This window comes from Carassius carassius, chromosome 2, assembly GCF_963082965.1.
Source record: "Carassius carassius chromosome 2, fCarCar2.1, whole genome shotgun sequence".
Classification (NCBI taxonomy): Eukaryota; Metazoa; Chordata; class Actinopteri; order Cypriniformes; family Cyprinidae; genus Carassius; species Carassius carassius.
In genome coordinates, this window is record NC_081756.1 from 45,262,421 (window position 1) to 45,277,569 (window position 15,149).

General features: G+C 40.9%; 1 protein-coding gene across 1 annotated transcript in view; it reads right to left on the reverse strand.

Annotated features, from left to right (window-relative positions):
* LOC132110693 (zinc finger homeobox protein 3-like) overlaps positions 1 to 15,149 on the reverse strand; it is a 140,176-nt gene that overhangs the window by 17,080 nt on the left and 107,947 nt on the right. The window contains exon 5 of the mRNA XM_059517522.1: positions 3,704 to 3,811. Within this exon, the coding sequence (XP_059373505.1) occupies positions 3,704 to 3,811 (108 nt within the window). The remainder of the gene's footprint in view (positions 1 to 3,703; positions 3,812 to 15,149) is intronic.

Below are 15,149 nucleotides of genomic sequence, written 5' to 3' on the forward strand. Positions count from 1 at the left end.
ATTAGTGGATGTGTTATTAATCTTCGTATGGCTAGGTGGGAGCTAATGCTGCAATCACCTTTAGAGGACATACACGCACTGACACACATACATGCAACTCTCTCTCTCAGGACGCCATGGCAATTAGAATACAGGGAGTAAAACTCATAAACACACGTCTCTGTGAGTGCTGGCTTACAAACAAGGACAATTTATAGCCTATTAGTCTGCAAGACAAAAGTAATTTTAATTTAAGGGATGACAAATTTTTAAAGGACACAATATGAATATGCAAACGCGTCTGTGTTTTTAAAACAGCTTTGACTGATGCTTCGTTTCAGAGAGAGGGTGTCAGGAACAACTTCAGTGACATGCTTTTCAGGTTGTTTCACTACCTGGTAAATTCATCTTAAAACACCCTCAGGATGATGCAATAAATATGGCATCATAAAAAATCATGATCCGCATATGTACCATTTCTTCAGCGTTATTCATGCAGTCAGCTGACAACCCTGACAGCTACGATTGCATTTACTTCGATTATAACACACCCCGGCTAGAGCTCCTGCCTATTCACATCAACTCCTGTAAAATCTATTGAGGGACATCAAAGCCATTAAATCAAGTTGGAGATGGATTCAGATTCACTTGTAATACACTCCACTGCTTCCAGGTGGTGCTAATGTTCACCTTGCAGTCAGAGGACAATTATTTTGCTGTCCTTCTCAATGCTGTCTCTGTCTCTCCTATCAGTGTCTCACACACATCCAATCACTGGCATTCATATATTTAAGTAAATATATAAGGCAAAAGAGATGGAACCAATTTGGAGGGCTGCTGCTTCCGTGTCAGATAACGTCTGACCTGCATCAGATTATTCACCCTCCCTCACAATAACCCCAGTAATTTGAAAGTTGGGGGTTGAAAGGAATTATTCATAAACCTGCCGAGGACCACATACCCCCCCCACTCGCCCCCTCCCGCCTGTAAACCACCCCTTCCCCACCTATATTTATGTTAAACATATAAAATCATATTGTGGTTGCTCCTCCAGTCCTTAAGTGAATTAACAATCCTTCTCATCTCTTTCATGTCAACATTGGCATGTATCTTCCACTTTATCTGTCCATCCGTTATGCCCTCTATCCTTGTTTTCTGCCACATATCTATCCATCCCTCATTCTTTAGTATCCCCCCATTGCACTAATGCTAACCCAACACTCACCAAATGGATGAATGCTGATGTTCGTATTTTTCAGATATGTATTTTTGACTATTATGGAATGCTTTTATACTAATCTAATCAAGTTAACCTTGAAAAACTTATCTGTATCTTTTTCCTTACCTGCCTACACGATACGCATCCAGCACAAACTCTCTCTAAATGCACTAAATTACATATTCAAAAGAGACCCATCAGATTGGCCACGGCTTAACTCGGATGGTACTAAAACGCTCAACCTGAGAGTCATCTGTGAACCACGTTTCAACACTCAGTGTTCGCATGACTAGGATGAGAGGAAAAACTTCAACAACACTAATGACAGGCCCTAATAACAGCCCGTGCAGACAGGGTGACTCAAATCCGCTCGGATACGTGCCTTTAAATAACAGGTTAGCCACGTCCCCATCACGACGGAGTCCAGCAGCTAACCATTGATGCATTCTCCACACACATTCTCAGACAATTTCCAGCCAAAACAAGAGAGCCTCTGTTTACTAAAAGCATTCCAGCACTTCCGAGGCAGAGTTCAGAAAGCCTCTCGTAGCGGCGTCTCACACCGCTCTGTCCGTCAATCATGAAAGTGAGTTCTAAACACAAGAATATAAAAGAGCTTCCATTAAAGCAGCACCAGTATCTTAGATCACAACACCACCAGGTTTCACTCTTCCACCCCCGTCACTCCTTCCTTCCTTCCTCCCTTCTCCACCTCCCCTCAGACATCAAACAGCACCCTAGACCTGGCTTCCTAATGCACACTATTTTTAACTAAGCGTTCCTAATAAGCTGCTGGGAAGCCTGTAAATTTTTCATATGCAAGCACATCTTTCCTCTGTGAAAACACAGAAACACACTTATTTGGTGATTAGCAACTGACAGGGGGAGGATAAGAATTGAATATTCTTGTATGGAAATTCAGAAAAGACGCAGGACTCCTAATGCGCACAGTCGTCTTCTTCGGCACCACAGGTAACGGCTGAATTATTAATCAGGCAGCTCATTTTAATGCTTTTTAAAGTGCTTTATTTTGATACTTTTAGCCATTTTCAGCCAAGCGATGCATATCATTATTCCTCCCCATCAAAGCCGAGTGGCACTCGCTCAAAGTGCACAGTCAACTCAGCCTCATTTAAAATCAAAGTTGAAAAAAAAAATCAAAAGACGTTTTAAAAGATTTGCCTTCAAATGCTCCAATGATTTTTTTTTTTTTTTTGCTGTAGTTTTGGGATTTAAAAAATAATGATGATACTAATAAAATGTGGAACATGCAAAAGACTAAAATTGCTATCACGAAGAAATAAAAGTTATATTCTGTCATCTGTGAGGTACAGCTGTAGTGAAAACACTTGTTCCAGACAGGTGCATGCCCTGACTAATTCCACCTCGCAATCAAACGGCTTCCACACTGGCACAAATTGAACAACATGTGAATGGAACTTAAAATGAGATATGGCAAGCGAGAATGGACACCTCACATTCAGACCAGCACGCACCTGTCCAAGGACATGACTAATGCTCAACGTCCAAACCCAACCATTTTATACAGCACCACCAGTAAGTATACATTCACTGAGATCAATCCATGAGTGCTATCCTATTAAACAATAATCATAGTTATTAATGTTATTTACTATGAACGGCTAGTTCATAGTTGAACAGCTATAGTTTTATGAACTAACATACATAAAAACGAATGTATTGCTTATTGTTAATATTTTAGTGTATTAACTAACGTTAACTAATGACATCTGAAGGGAAGTGTTATGTCATTTTAAAATGGTACATATCATGCACAGGTACATAATTATGACTATAGTAACAAACCAGAGGTCAGGTGACTCTCTCACATGCAAGCATGCACAAACCAGCTCGTAACGGAGCACATGCGGCAGGCCTTCGCCACTTTCCAAACACATCAGCAGCACAGCAACGCACAACTGATCTCCACTTACACCTCCACAGGCCTCTCTCTCCTCTGCACCCCAATCCACTCCAACACCCAAAGCAACCCCCCTCCTCTTAAACCACACCTCTCTATGAAACCAGACGCCTGCACCTGCCACAACTGACCCCCCCCCAACATCCCTGCCTGCAAAATACTCCTATCTGATAGCATTCTTCAGAGGTGTGTGTGTGGCAGAGAACACGGTCACATGTGTTTAGACACATGGCTGCACTGTAACTCTGACTTGTTTTTTTGTTTTTTTTTGTCACTTGACCAGATTCGCCATAACGAGGGATAATTTTTCCTGGGAATTCCAAACTAAATCCTCAGGGGTGAGAAGTAAAGCATAGTCAATTAAACTTGATTCTTGGAAAATAAAAATAGCTTCTTAAAGAGCACTGAAATATTTGAGGTGAAACATCATCTTATTTAATAAGCCACAACACTGGAGCTGTGGAATATAAAGGATTCTCAGTGTGAAAACGAAAACCCTAAAATCTAACACCCCCCTGTTAAACTGGACCCCCTGTATAGTAAAATGGGAAGATAGGGCTTACCTGTCCCTTTGGTGAGCTCCCTCTCCCCCCCACTCTCTCTGTCTTTGGTTTGGTCCTCCTGATCTGTGGTGGTCTCACTGGCAGCCTCCACATCCTCACTCAGCTCTCCTGAAGGGGGAGGAGAGGATGGGATATGTAAATCAGCACTCCATCAGAATTGGTGGAAGCACTTAAAGGGACGGTAGCATTTTTTTTTTCTACAGTAGCCCACAACAGTTACATTCTCTGACAAGCATTTAAAGCAGCTGTTTCTCTCTCCGACCACACATGCTGGACCATACATTACATAAAATACAACAGCAAAATCAATCAATCAATCAATCAATCTATCTATCTATCTATCTATCTATCTATCTATCTATCTATCTATCTATCTATCTATCTATCTATTTTTTGCTATTACATTATATATTTAAAAAAGCATATACATATAGGCCTGTATGAGTGTATAATATATAAATCTAATATGCTGTTAAATTTATAACATTCTCTGTATACTTATATCCTTACACACACACACACTTGCATTTTTTTTTGTAATATATTTGTACCTACAAAATGCATTTGGAAATTACACATTTTATCCCTTTAAGCACATGATTATTTTAATAATGTCTTATATTTTTGATGGCATATTTTTTTTGGATTTCTTTTAAAACAAGCCTGGACTCCAGAGTTATAATTCTTCATTTATGCAGGACCATGACACAAATATCTTTATGACTTCCTCTGTTTAATATGAACATAAAACTACAGCAAACCGCACACATGTGGTAGAGACATACACACATTTTCCACAGCGGCTCCGAGCATGCAGACAGGAAAAATAATTGTGCGAGTTTTTTAAGAGAGAGGAGAGTTTCTGCGCGACGCTCTCTCTAGTACTTCTCCCAATGTTCATAATTACAGTCCCTTGCTGCAGTTTGCTGCTGGCTCATTTTTACGTTCATTTTTAAAACCCAATGTAATGCAAAGAAAAAAAAAATAACAAAATTAACTCCGCCTGCAATTCATTTTATTTTGCCAAGTCAAATGCAGAAACCCCCTGTAACCATCTTAAAAGCACCCTGCTCAATATATTAGGCCATTTAAAGGCAGCAAACCCCCAACAATGGATCTCCAATAATGCCATGTGTAAGTAACAGAGAGAAGTAGCTGAAAAACAGATAATAAAATGGGCATCAATCCTTTTTATTCCCACCTCGTGCCCCCCGAGCACCCCCTTTCCTGGGCCGAGCTTGTTTAAAAGTATCGTGGCTAGCACACACAAACATTGATTTTGCAACAGTAAAGTCCGTGGCAGTCAATAAGCCTTATCAGTTATTACACAAGTCAGCTAATTCTCAGCAAATGTACTTAAATTTTCTTTTGAAAATGCCTCCCCATGCACTCTACACTCTATCAGGTGGGTTATTGACGTATCGACAGGACAACAACAACCGCTGAAATATCCTGTTCAAATATTCATCTGCACGCTCAAAGATCTCTATTCCATGACAATATTTGAACCCTTAACTTAAAACAGCTTTTATTGTCCAATAATGTGCCAGCAACTTTAGAAGCCCGCCTGGGACGCGACTTGAATCTGGACCAGCCGCTTCCAAAAGCCACCCCACAATCCATTAAAGTTTATTCTCATCAGTGTTGGGTTTCTAGAACTGTTAAAGCACAACCTCAATCCATCATTCTTCAAAAACGCTTTTTTGGTCTCTGCATGAACATGGAGCGGCGTATTTAATAAACGCCTCCACCATAACTCTCTCACTGCGAGTAATACATCAACATCTCTAAACATTTCCATCTCCTTGACTTAATGTGTTACAAGAAACCATTTGTGTGTGAGTGCGTGTGTGTGTGTATCTAGAGCAGTTAAAGCCATTTACATCTGATGGTCTTGTGTGGATTGCTATGTGTAATTCTGCATTTTGTTGCACTGTTTTAATTATTGATGCACCGAGAGGAAACGCGACTGGCGCAGACCATTTGCCAAAGCCTACGATCACTCGCTGTGGTTTCCACTGTGGGATTCTGGGAGAAAGTAATTACACAAGAAAACACTGGTATACAGAGTCGTCTGTACACTGCAGGGCTATAAACTGCACGTGATAATTCACAAAAGCTGTTTTTCAGCATTACAGCAATAACACATCAGATGAACAAATGCAAAAACAGGCAAATTATTAAATAAAACAGAAGTGCAGATTTGAAAGAGGACGTAGATAAACAGAACTGTAGTTAATTTCATCTCAGCCTCATTGAAGTTTTTTTTTCTTTCTAAAAACAAACACAAAAGCTTCATAAAGAAGAAAAACAAAAAAAGAAAAAAAAATGTGTGATTTGCTCAGTGCTTTTTTGCATTTGCACCTGTGTTCGGTGTATATGAAGCACCTAGAGCTTGATCGCAGTATGGATTAATGCAGTTAGGCCATATTACCCAGAGCTCACACTGATTCTGTGTTTAAATGACGGTGCATAAGTGGACAAACCGACTATTTATACATATACAAAATTTTATTCTTTCACATACATGCCTGTTCTCCATAACCCAACATTACCCAGCGTTGGGCCGAGAAATAGGCTGGAAAGAAAAAAAAAAGCAACATGCACTGCAGTCTAGATAAATCCACCTTCGCCAGGCAAGGAATTACTATATGATATGGAGTCAGAAGCAGCCAGATTACAAAATAATCCCCAGGTAGAATTTACACCTCTGGAAGAGCCGCCAGTGTGTCTAATTCCTGCTCTAGCACACTTCTTTCTCTTAATGGAGAGTCACTTCACGCAACAGCTGCCACCCTAAAATCATCTTTAACCCCTTTTTCATCAACATCTCGCTCCTCGACTGTATGCCAGCCACCCTCCCCCCTCCAGTAGTACGCAGATAGGTAGACATTTAATTCCACCCATGGCCGTGTGTCTAAGAGGCAAATGAATGTGCCAATTCCTCATCTCCACCGCAGTACACAATGATTAAACCCGGGCCAGCCATAATTAATGAAAGGTCACAAGTGGCCTTAGAGTACACTGCAAATGAAAGAACCCACCCAAATGTAGTCATATATCTGGCCTGGAAATAGATTAAGAGGAAGCACTGGCAGCAATGGTGAGAGGCCATTTGCTAACCCAAATCCTAAAAATGTAAAGGACAATACCCTGAAGGTTAGGCTTTCTAATTAATCGTCCTCATTAACCCGTCCTCATACAGTGATATTAAACTTTTGCCTTAATCTAATCACGCCAACCGAATAAACCCACCGCAGTGCCTGAAATTACAAAGCATGTCTGTTCTCAGAGGAAACACCATCTCACAATATCTCAACAAAGCCAGATGTGGATACAGAAAACGGACTGCAATTTTGTATGGAGGCTGCATGATAATGTGTTAGAGAACTGGAGATGAAATGTTCCGGCACACACAGTGTGCAGTATCTCAAACTGACCTATAGGTGTCACCCTATACAAGCAAGGAAGAGAAATCGGCAAGACACACACAAACACACAGAGCAGATGAAGGCAGAGAGAGGTTAGAAAGGCACAGACAAATATATACAGAACACGGACAGAGAAATATGTGGAGATGATAAAAGCAGATGCTAGACAGGAAGTCCGCGCCAAGCGATGAGACTCAGAAGACAGTGCGACTACCTTCAGATGAGGCCGAGCTGCCTTCCACTGTTTCCCCAGAAGAACGGTGATTACACACATACTAATCATACTGACAGGCACAACCCGCCAAATAAATGATACATGGTAACGACTGCTCCATCCAACCTCTCCTAACCAGACCAAAAGGCCAGCGTACGCGTTCATAACACAAACCCAGCATCTAACTCAACAGAAATCAGCCTGGTGCTCTCGAAGACACGTTCACGTTGAGGAACCATACCTGAGAAGCTCTTGGGATCCTCTGTAGGTTTAGCGTTGACTCATGAGGCGAGTCTCTGGCCTGCCTCGCCTCACCCTTCCTCCAGCCAGAGCGCAGTGGAGCGGTGTGCGTCGGTCTCTCTGTGAGCGCCTGCTCTTTCTCATTACTCTCATTAGGATTACCGAAGCACGGGTTATCATTTTAACCAGGTGTCACAGCACACATCACTGTAAATCTGTGGGGCCACATTTCCCCCTCTTCTTTTTTTTTTCTCTCTACGTGATCCCTCTCTGGCCCCCAGCCATCCGCTCCCGCACCCCTTCCCTATATCAAAGCTGTCCTGACTTCGGAGCATGCGGTGTAAAATGAAAGTGACAGAAGCGTTCGGCGGGACAATGGGACATAGGCTCCATGCTGAGGGCTTTCACGCTTTGTCCACTCCTCATATCAGCACTTCTCCGGCTACGTCCGTGCCCCTCCCACCCCAAACAGGACCCCCCCCTAAACCAAAAACACATAAAAAAACACTGCCTCCATCCGAGTCCAGCCGTAATCTGTGGAGACCATCACTGCATGGGCGAAAACCCTCCTGTCAAGGTCCATCAAATGCACTATAATGTGTGAGAAATAATTGATGATTGACTGCTGAATTTTTAAAAATTAAAAGCACATCAACGTGGCGGTCCAGAATCAAATCTGCTTTAACCACAGTTACCGCATGTATATATGGTGTATATTTGTAAGATTTGTATCCTGAAATGCTCTTGAATTTATTAATTTCTGAAGAATTATGTTTAAAACATCTTAATACACCTTTATACTCAGAAAAATAATGATTCCAAAAAAGCATTGCCATAAAGAACCTTTCAAATCTTTTTTTTTTTTTACTGTGAAGAACATTTAATAATCAGAGAAATCTATTTTTCACTATAAGGAAACTTTTGTCCAATAGAAAGGTTCCATGGATGTTAAAAGTTCTTCATGGAAACATAAATGCAAATAAAGCTTCTTTATTTTTAAGAGTGTTGTTCAGAAAGGAAGTGTGAAACTGTAATGCGGTCAAGACTAAAAACGATTTAATGTCATGAAGTTTTAGAAAACGAATCCACATAATGGAATGTCAGTAAACCAATCAGAATCAAGAATAAACTCTGAAGTAAACAAATATGTTCCAGTCGCAGCCACTTCATTACTCTACCATACATAATTTTTTTGAAAATAAATGATAGGGTTGAAATGCAACCAAATAATCATAAAACAATTCCCTAACAAAATATTTAAGCTATTCTCTAAAACTGCCTTTGAAGCAAAAAGTTCACCCACTCAAAACAATGCACACTGGGAAAACCCCTCCATCACCATAAACACAGAGCGTGAGTCAGGCAAACGTCAGCGAGACCGACATAGTGCACATGGTGACCACACTCCCAAACAACAGCAACACCTTCCCTCTCACGCACACCAGGACGAGAACAGGACAACCTTGTCTTTATCACTCCCACACTCTCAAACAAACACACGCTCACCTCCAGCACGGAAAAAGAAAAGCTAAGTACCTCTTTGGTTTTAAGGGCCGTGGCTCTGTATCGGAGCAGGGTTGAGTTATGTGGCAGATTCCTGACCTGTCTTCCAGAAGCCATGGCGTTCGCTCGGCACTGGCCCTGTCGTGACCCCCAAATCTAAATGTGAATGAATACTTTGTGTCTCCATGGGGCTGTGTGCCAGAGGGGGGAGGCACAGGAGGAGGAGGAGGAGGAAGAGGAGGAGGGTGGGCTAGCTAACAACTAGCAAACTTAAAACAGCAAGTTGATCACAAACAGAAGGGAAAGCTCACACTGCTTTAGAACAAGAGCTTCAAGTCACCCCTCCCCCGTCTTTCTCCGTCTCGCACCCGGCTCTCCATACACCCTGTGTCGACCCCACAGACCCTTCTACGCAACACTTAATTTGATCCCCCAAGCCTTTCAAAATCACTGGCCCTTTCAGTGGATGGCTCACCTACTGACGCGTTCTGCGGTGGAAGGAGACGGCTAATCAGGGGAAATCGAATTTACACACGGCACTGTCAAATCCTCCTCTTCTGAACAGACATCATTTGGTTTCAATACCTGATGTGACATCACATCACAAGCATGACATTTCCAATAGCTTCTGATCTGTGCCTGTCATCATGAGGAAGTGACTTGAAAGTGACACACATCAGAATGCTCGCACAAAATTACAGTGAAATACGTAAATAAACAGAAGGCTGCACAGGACACACGTATGCATTCAGACTGAATCACTAATTATTCAGACAGTTTTGTGTGCAGGTTTGGCCAATTCCTTTAAAAGAACTAACATAAAAGAGCATTTCATTCACAATCAAATCCAGCGTTTGCTTTATAATATAATAGAATAGAATAGAATAGAATAGAATAGAATAGAATGGTAAAACAGGTTCCATCGTCACATTAGTTAACTAACAATGACAAAAACTTCTAAAGCATGCATTCATCTTTTTTAATGTTAATTTCAACAATTAATAATACATTGTTAAAATCAAAAGATATATCTGTTGATATTATTTAATGGACCTAACTGCAGCTAACATGAATTAACAATGAACAATGTTAATGTTAACAAAGACAAATAATAAATACAGTAACAAATGTACTGTTCATTGACAGTTAATGAATTAACTAATCGGACTTTATTGTAATGTGTTATCATATTAACTATAGAAAGTTTTTGAGAATTTTGAGATTTTTATTAATTGGAAAATTCCAAATTTATTTCCAGGTTTTTTTTCATGACCATCAGAACCCAGATTTTTAAATAAATAAATAATAAATAAATAAAAAAATCCAAATTTGAATCAATTCTAAATATTAAGCATGATAAAATACAATCAAAACATTATATTATGTTTCAGCAACAACAACAACAAAAATCATTAATTTACAAAAAAAATATATTGTATTTATTATTTCAGGTTTTACTATCCTTGTGGGGACATTTGTGCACACAAACACTCGCAGCAGCCATTAGGTAGTGTTTGACATTGGTTTCTCAAACACAAAACACATTAATAGCAGAGCAGTGTGCTGTGCTTTTTTCTGCCCTGCACTCTGTGAGGTTGCAAGGGCCGTGTGGACGTTGCTCTCTAGCGTCTGGAGACATTTTCCTGCGCACCGGAGAGGACAGGCTGGCAGAGCTTCCCTCAACGGCCACAGCGCACACTACTGGCCTACTGCTCTCATTCTAACATAACCTAAATTTTCCTTCTTCATCTTGATCTCATACTACATTGCTTTCAGTTATATTGAGACAAGGAAAAGGAGAAGAAAAAATCAAGAAGGGTAATCAAATACAGTCTGATATATTCACCAGTGGCTCGGAAAATGTGATGGTACAGATATGACAGCCGAGCAAACCCCCCCCCTTCCACTGAGGGCAGGGGCTTGACGGCACTCTGAATATGTATAACCCAGGAAAAAAAAAATACTTACTGATTTTTCATTTGGTAAAAAGGGACCTAAAAAAAATATAACCTGAAATTGTCACAGCTCTTCTGTTCATAGCTCATCTCTCCTCATGCACGGCCACAAATGCCATTTAATTACCAGGTGGACAGACCTAGTTGCTATGCTATGCATCAACCAACATGCTCGGGATCCTACCAGGAAAAGTTTGACCAGAAGGTCCAGGAAGGTTTGTCTGATGTTTGTGTAATCCAGAGCCTGTCCATTAACAGCTACTTATCTGTTTACGTCTCTCTTTAGACTGCTCTGCCTGGTACAGTGGGACGTCTGAGAAAGATCTCCGCCTGTCGATATATTGAGTGTAGCATTTGCATATCTTTGTAGTGCATCCATCTGCCTGTGGATCACTCTGTAGAGGTATTAGCTCAGAAAATCAATGCGGTCTGAACGTACGCATGTATGTATGTAGCGCCCACCTTGGCGCGTGGTCATTATTGTGTGGATAATGCAACACCAGTTTGTGTTCTTCAATAAAACAGATATTAAGAAAACACAAACTCAAACAGAGCAGCATTCCACCATAGGTGGACTCCGTAGGCATCCAAGGCGTTCTGTAGGAAACGTGTGTCCTGCAATTGAAGACCCCATGCAGCACCACCCGCTTGTTTATGTTAGCAGACCACGAGATAAAACAGAATTTTAAGGCTTATGAATGCCAGATGACTTAATCAATTTTATTTGGGAAAAATAAGAGCAGGTTTCATATTGATGTGTTTGAGCCCTGGGAATCCACTGCACCCTCGCAGCTTTGAGAGGTGTGATTTCAATGCTGTTTTTTGCCTTCGCGAACCGCGATAGTGAATCACTTAGTATGCATGCATAAGCACGTTCTGAAGTGAAGTGAGTTGCTGAGCATTATTATAAGGAAAAGAGTTTCCTGTGTGTAGCATTCATAAGCAAAGTCAGGTTGTTTGGAATAGCATACTAGCATTTTACTTTTACTCTTTTTGAAGTATGCATTATGTGTACGGTGGGTGTTATGCACAGTTTTAAGCCATGGAATAATATGGTTGTTATTTCATAAAATAAGGGTGGCCACATGAGCCGTTCATAAGGGACATCTCCTGGCCAGGATTTTGATATTGCCTAAAACGTCCAAAGCAGTTTGACCAATAACATGCAGGTATTGTATATAATGAGAAGGTGAGATCTACAGGGAACGATCGAAACGATGCAAATACGCTCAGATGTTTGCTCGTTTGTTTGACTTGAAGTGTTGCTGCTCACTGATAAAAAAGATACCAAAGTAGGTGCGATAGTGATTCAAAAGCATAAGGAGCCATCTGCTCTGCTCTCTATAGGGCCTTTTGCACCTCTTTAGTTCCAGAACTACATGTAAAGTATACTAAATTACTGTTTCCCAGTATCATTTAAAGAGTTGCATTCGCGCCGACCATGTGTACTAAGATGTGACATAATCCAGTCGACAGTGATGTCATTTGTACACGCCGTTCAACAATGTTAACAAATAAGAATGCCGTTAACAACAGGAGGATGGGGGACACTGTGATCAGAGCTGTGTTTTTGTTGCGTCTCGCGGGTTTCTCAATAATGGACATGGAATGTTGACATATATACGTAAAGCGACTGAAAGAACGGAAAGGAGGATTAAGAATCTCCAACGACAACTGGTAGTGCTACATTTGCTAAAAGTGCCTGCACTTCAGCGTCCGTATATTTCTCGCTGTTCATCATACTTGCGAAATAAGTTGAAACAATGTTTATAGTATGTTACACAGTGTTTTAAATCATGGCGGGTGAGGGCATTTTCGAACGCGTCTGGCCAGTCAATGTCTACTTAAGTCACGGTTAGTACCTTTTGTGCTGGTTAGACCCTGCTCCAGATTAGGAGCTAATTTGGATCGCGAAAAAGGCAGTCCGGTACTAAAATCGCACCTAAAAGTGGGTAGTTCCACAATAAGTTTTGGTATTATGAAAAGATTCCTGCGGTGCGAAAGGCCCTTATAGCTCTCATGAATGTCACATTACAGTCGACCTGCACAGTGCAAATAGCCAAAACCTGGATATTTTAGGCAATATTAAAATCCTGGCTGGAAAGTGTCCTGTATGAACCGTGCATATGGCCACCCTACATAAAATATGCCACAGCAGTTCATACTCAGCAGAATGCTATATCTCTGCTATACTTGACCATTCATTTTTTCAAACACTTCTTGACTTTTTTTCACTTTTTTTTAGTCATTATCTGCCAAAATATGCAAGAATTCATAATGAGCAGAATAGGGTACTGTCTCCTCATATCTAACCATTAAATCTAACCACTAACCGCCGTAGTCCTTCTTAACTATTTCAGATAGTCAGATAACCAGATTTTTACACAGAAATGAATAAAAAAAACATGATCATGATAACACTGCAGCATTCTATTTTTTCCACATACTGTATTATTTTTGAAAAATTAGTAGGCAGAATACTGTGCAGCATGCGGTATACCAGCATTCAATTTGGAACACAGGCAGGCAGAGGGTAGAGGCAGTGGTGTGGACACACAGAAAAGCTTCCCCCTGCACACACACAACGGACCGCTGTAGTTCCACACCCGGTGGCAGCTAATAGCGATCCGCTACAGAAATCCAATCGTTACATCGTGCAGGCACTTAAAACAAGCTCAGTACTGCCACCAGTTATTGAAAAAAGGAAACACGGTTCATCTCTCCCACTTTCAGGCCATTTTCTAATACAAATCAAACACTTGCTGCTCCCTTCTTCCATTTGTCTTTCTTTCTGGGCATCTTTGCATAACCCATCCATTACGTTCACATGAAATATGAAAAGGCAATATCCTCTCTGTGTTTGTACTGAAGCGTAATGCGATTGTGTTGTCATTTATAGGAAATAATCGCAAACCTCTCTTTCATTTTCCAGTTCAAATAACCATGAAAAATTAGCCCACAATGTCAGGAGGGACAACAAAGGAAAGCGTGCAGACTATCGCTTCACCACTGCGCTTGACATTTCTCCTTAATAGGAAAATGTCTGATTGTTTCTATCTTTCCTTTTTCATGACAAATAAAGCCTTTTTTCTTTCTTAATTAAAAAGTTTTGCACTTTGATCTGGAGAATCTCATCCTGCCCACTCTCTTTAGTGACAAAGAGGCATTCGGGTCGACCCAGTGTGAAGAAATTGAGCAGGGTCATCCCCAATCCCCATTATCTGCCCTCCACCGCATGCACAATCTCCCTCTGTAGTAGTACAAGACGGCATCTAATGGCTACTAGCGAGGACAGTTGCCGCCATACTGAGGTCTGGATCTCTGCGCCTAGCGTCCTACAGCCGTGATAAATAATTCAGCAGCCATCAGATGCAACCACCAGCCTGGCCTCTGATCTCAGATCAGCTGATGGTCACATATCTAATAGAACACCTTTAACAAACCCAGCAGATCTCAGAACAGCGGTGAACCGCTGCACCGAGCCGCAAGACGCTCAGACACTGCAGGGCTGCACTCAAATGTCTCGAATGTGCCTATTTACAGTGAGAAACAAACTAGTGGTAATTGGATTGCTATCCGTGAAAGCGCCATAATGACGCTTAATAGACATGCATTGTTTTTCAGCAGTAATTATGCACAACATGATCGGCCCCATCTCCATTTTCTGATGTAATTACTATAGATATGTTTATCCGGCTGACAATTAATATTTGCCTGTGTGTTTTTTGCATGAGTATATGCCCTAGTATATGTATGCATTCTGACAGCCCAACTAAAATGTTATACTTCAGAGCTCATACCAAATGAAAGAATGCTCATTTTTTCATAATTAAAGTCGCACTACATTCTCATTACAGGGTTGAAGAGCACATTTTCATCTAGGAAATGATGTGGTGAAAAGTGTAAATAGCTAAATGAAAATGTACAGTGCTTAAGAGAATCTAGGACTCTTTCTGTAACAGAAATAATGTGCATGTTAAAAGTAGTGAGTTGCGCCAGACAAACATTAGGCAAATATTAGGCCAGCCTAGGGTCCTTAAAGGGACCATTCACTGGAGGCTTGATTGAAAATACTAAAGACTAAAACCAATGAAATATGAAAT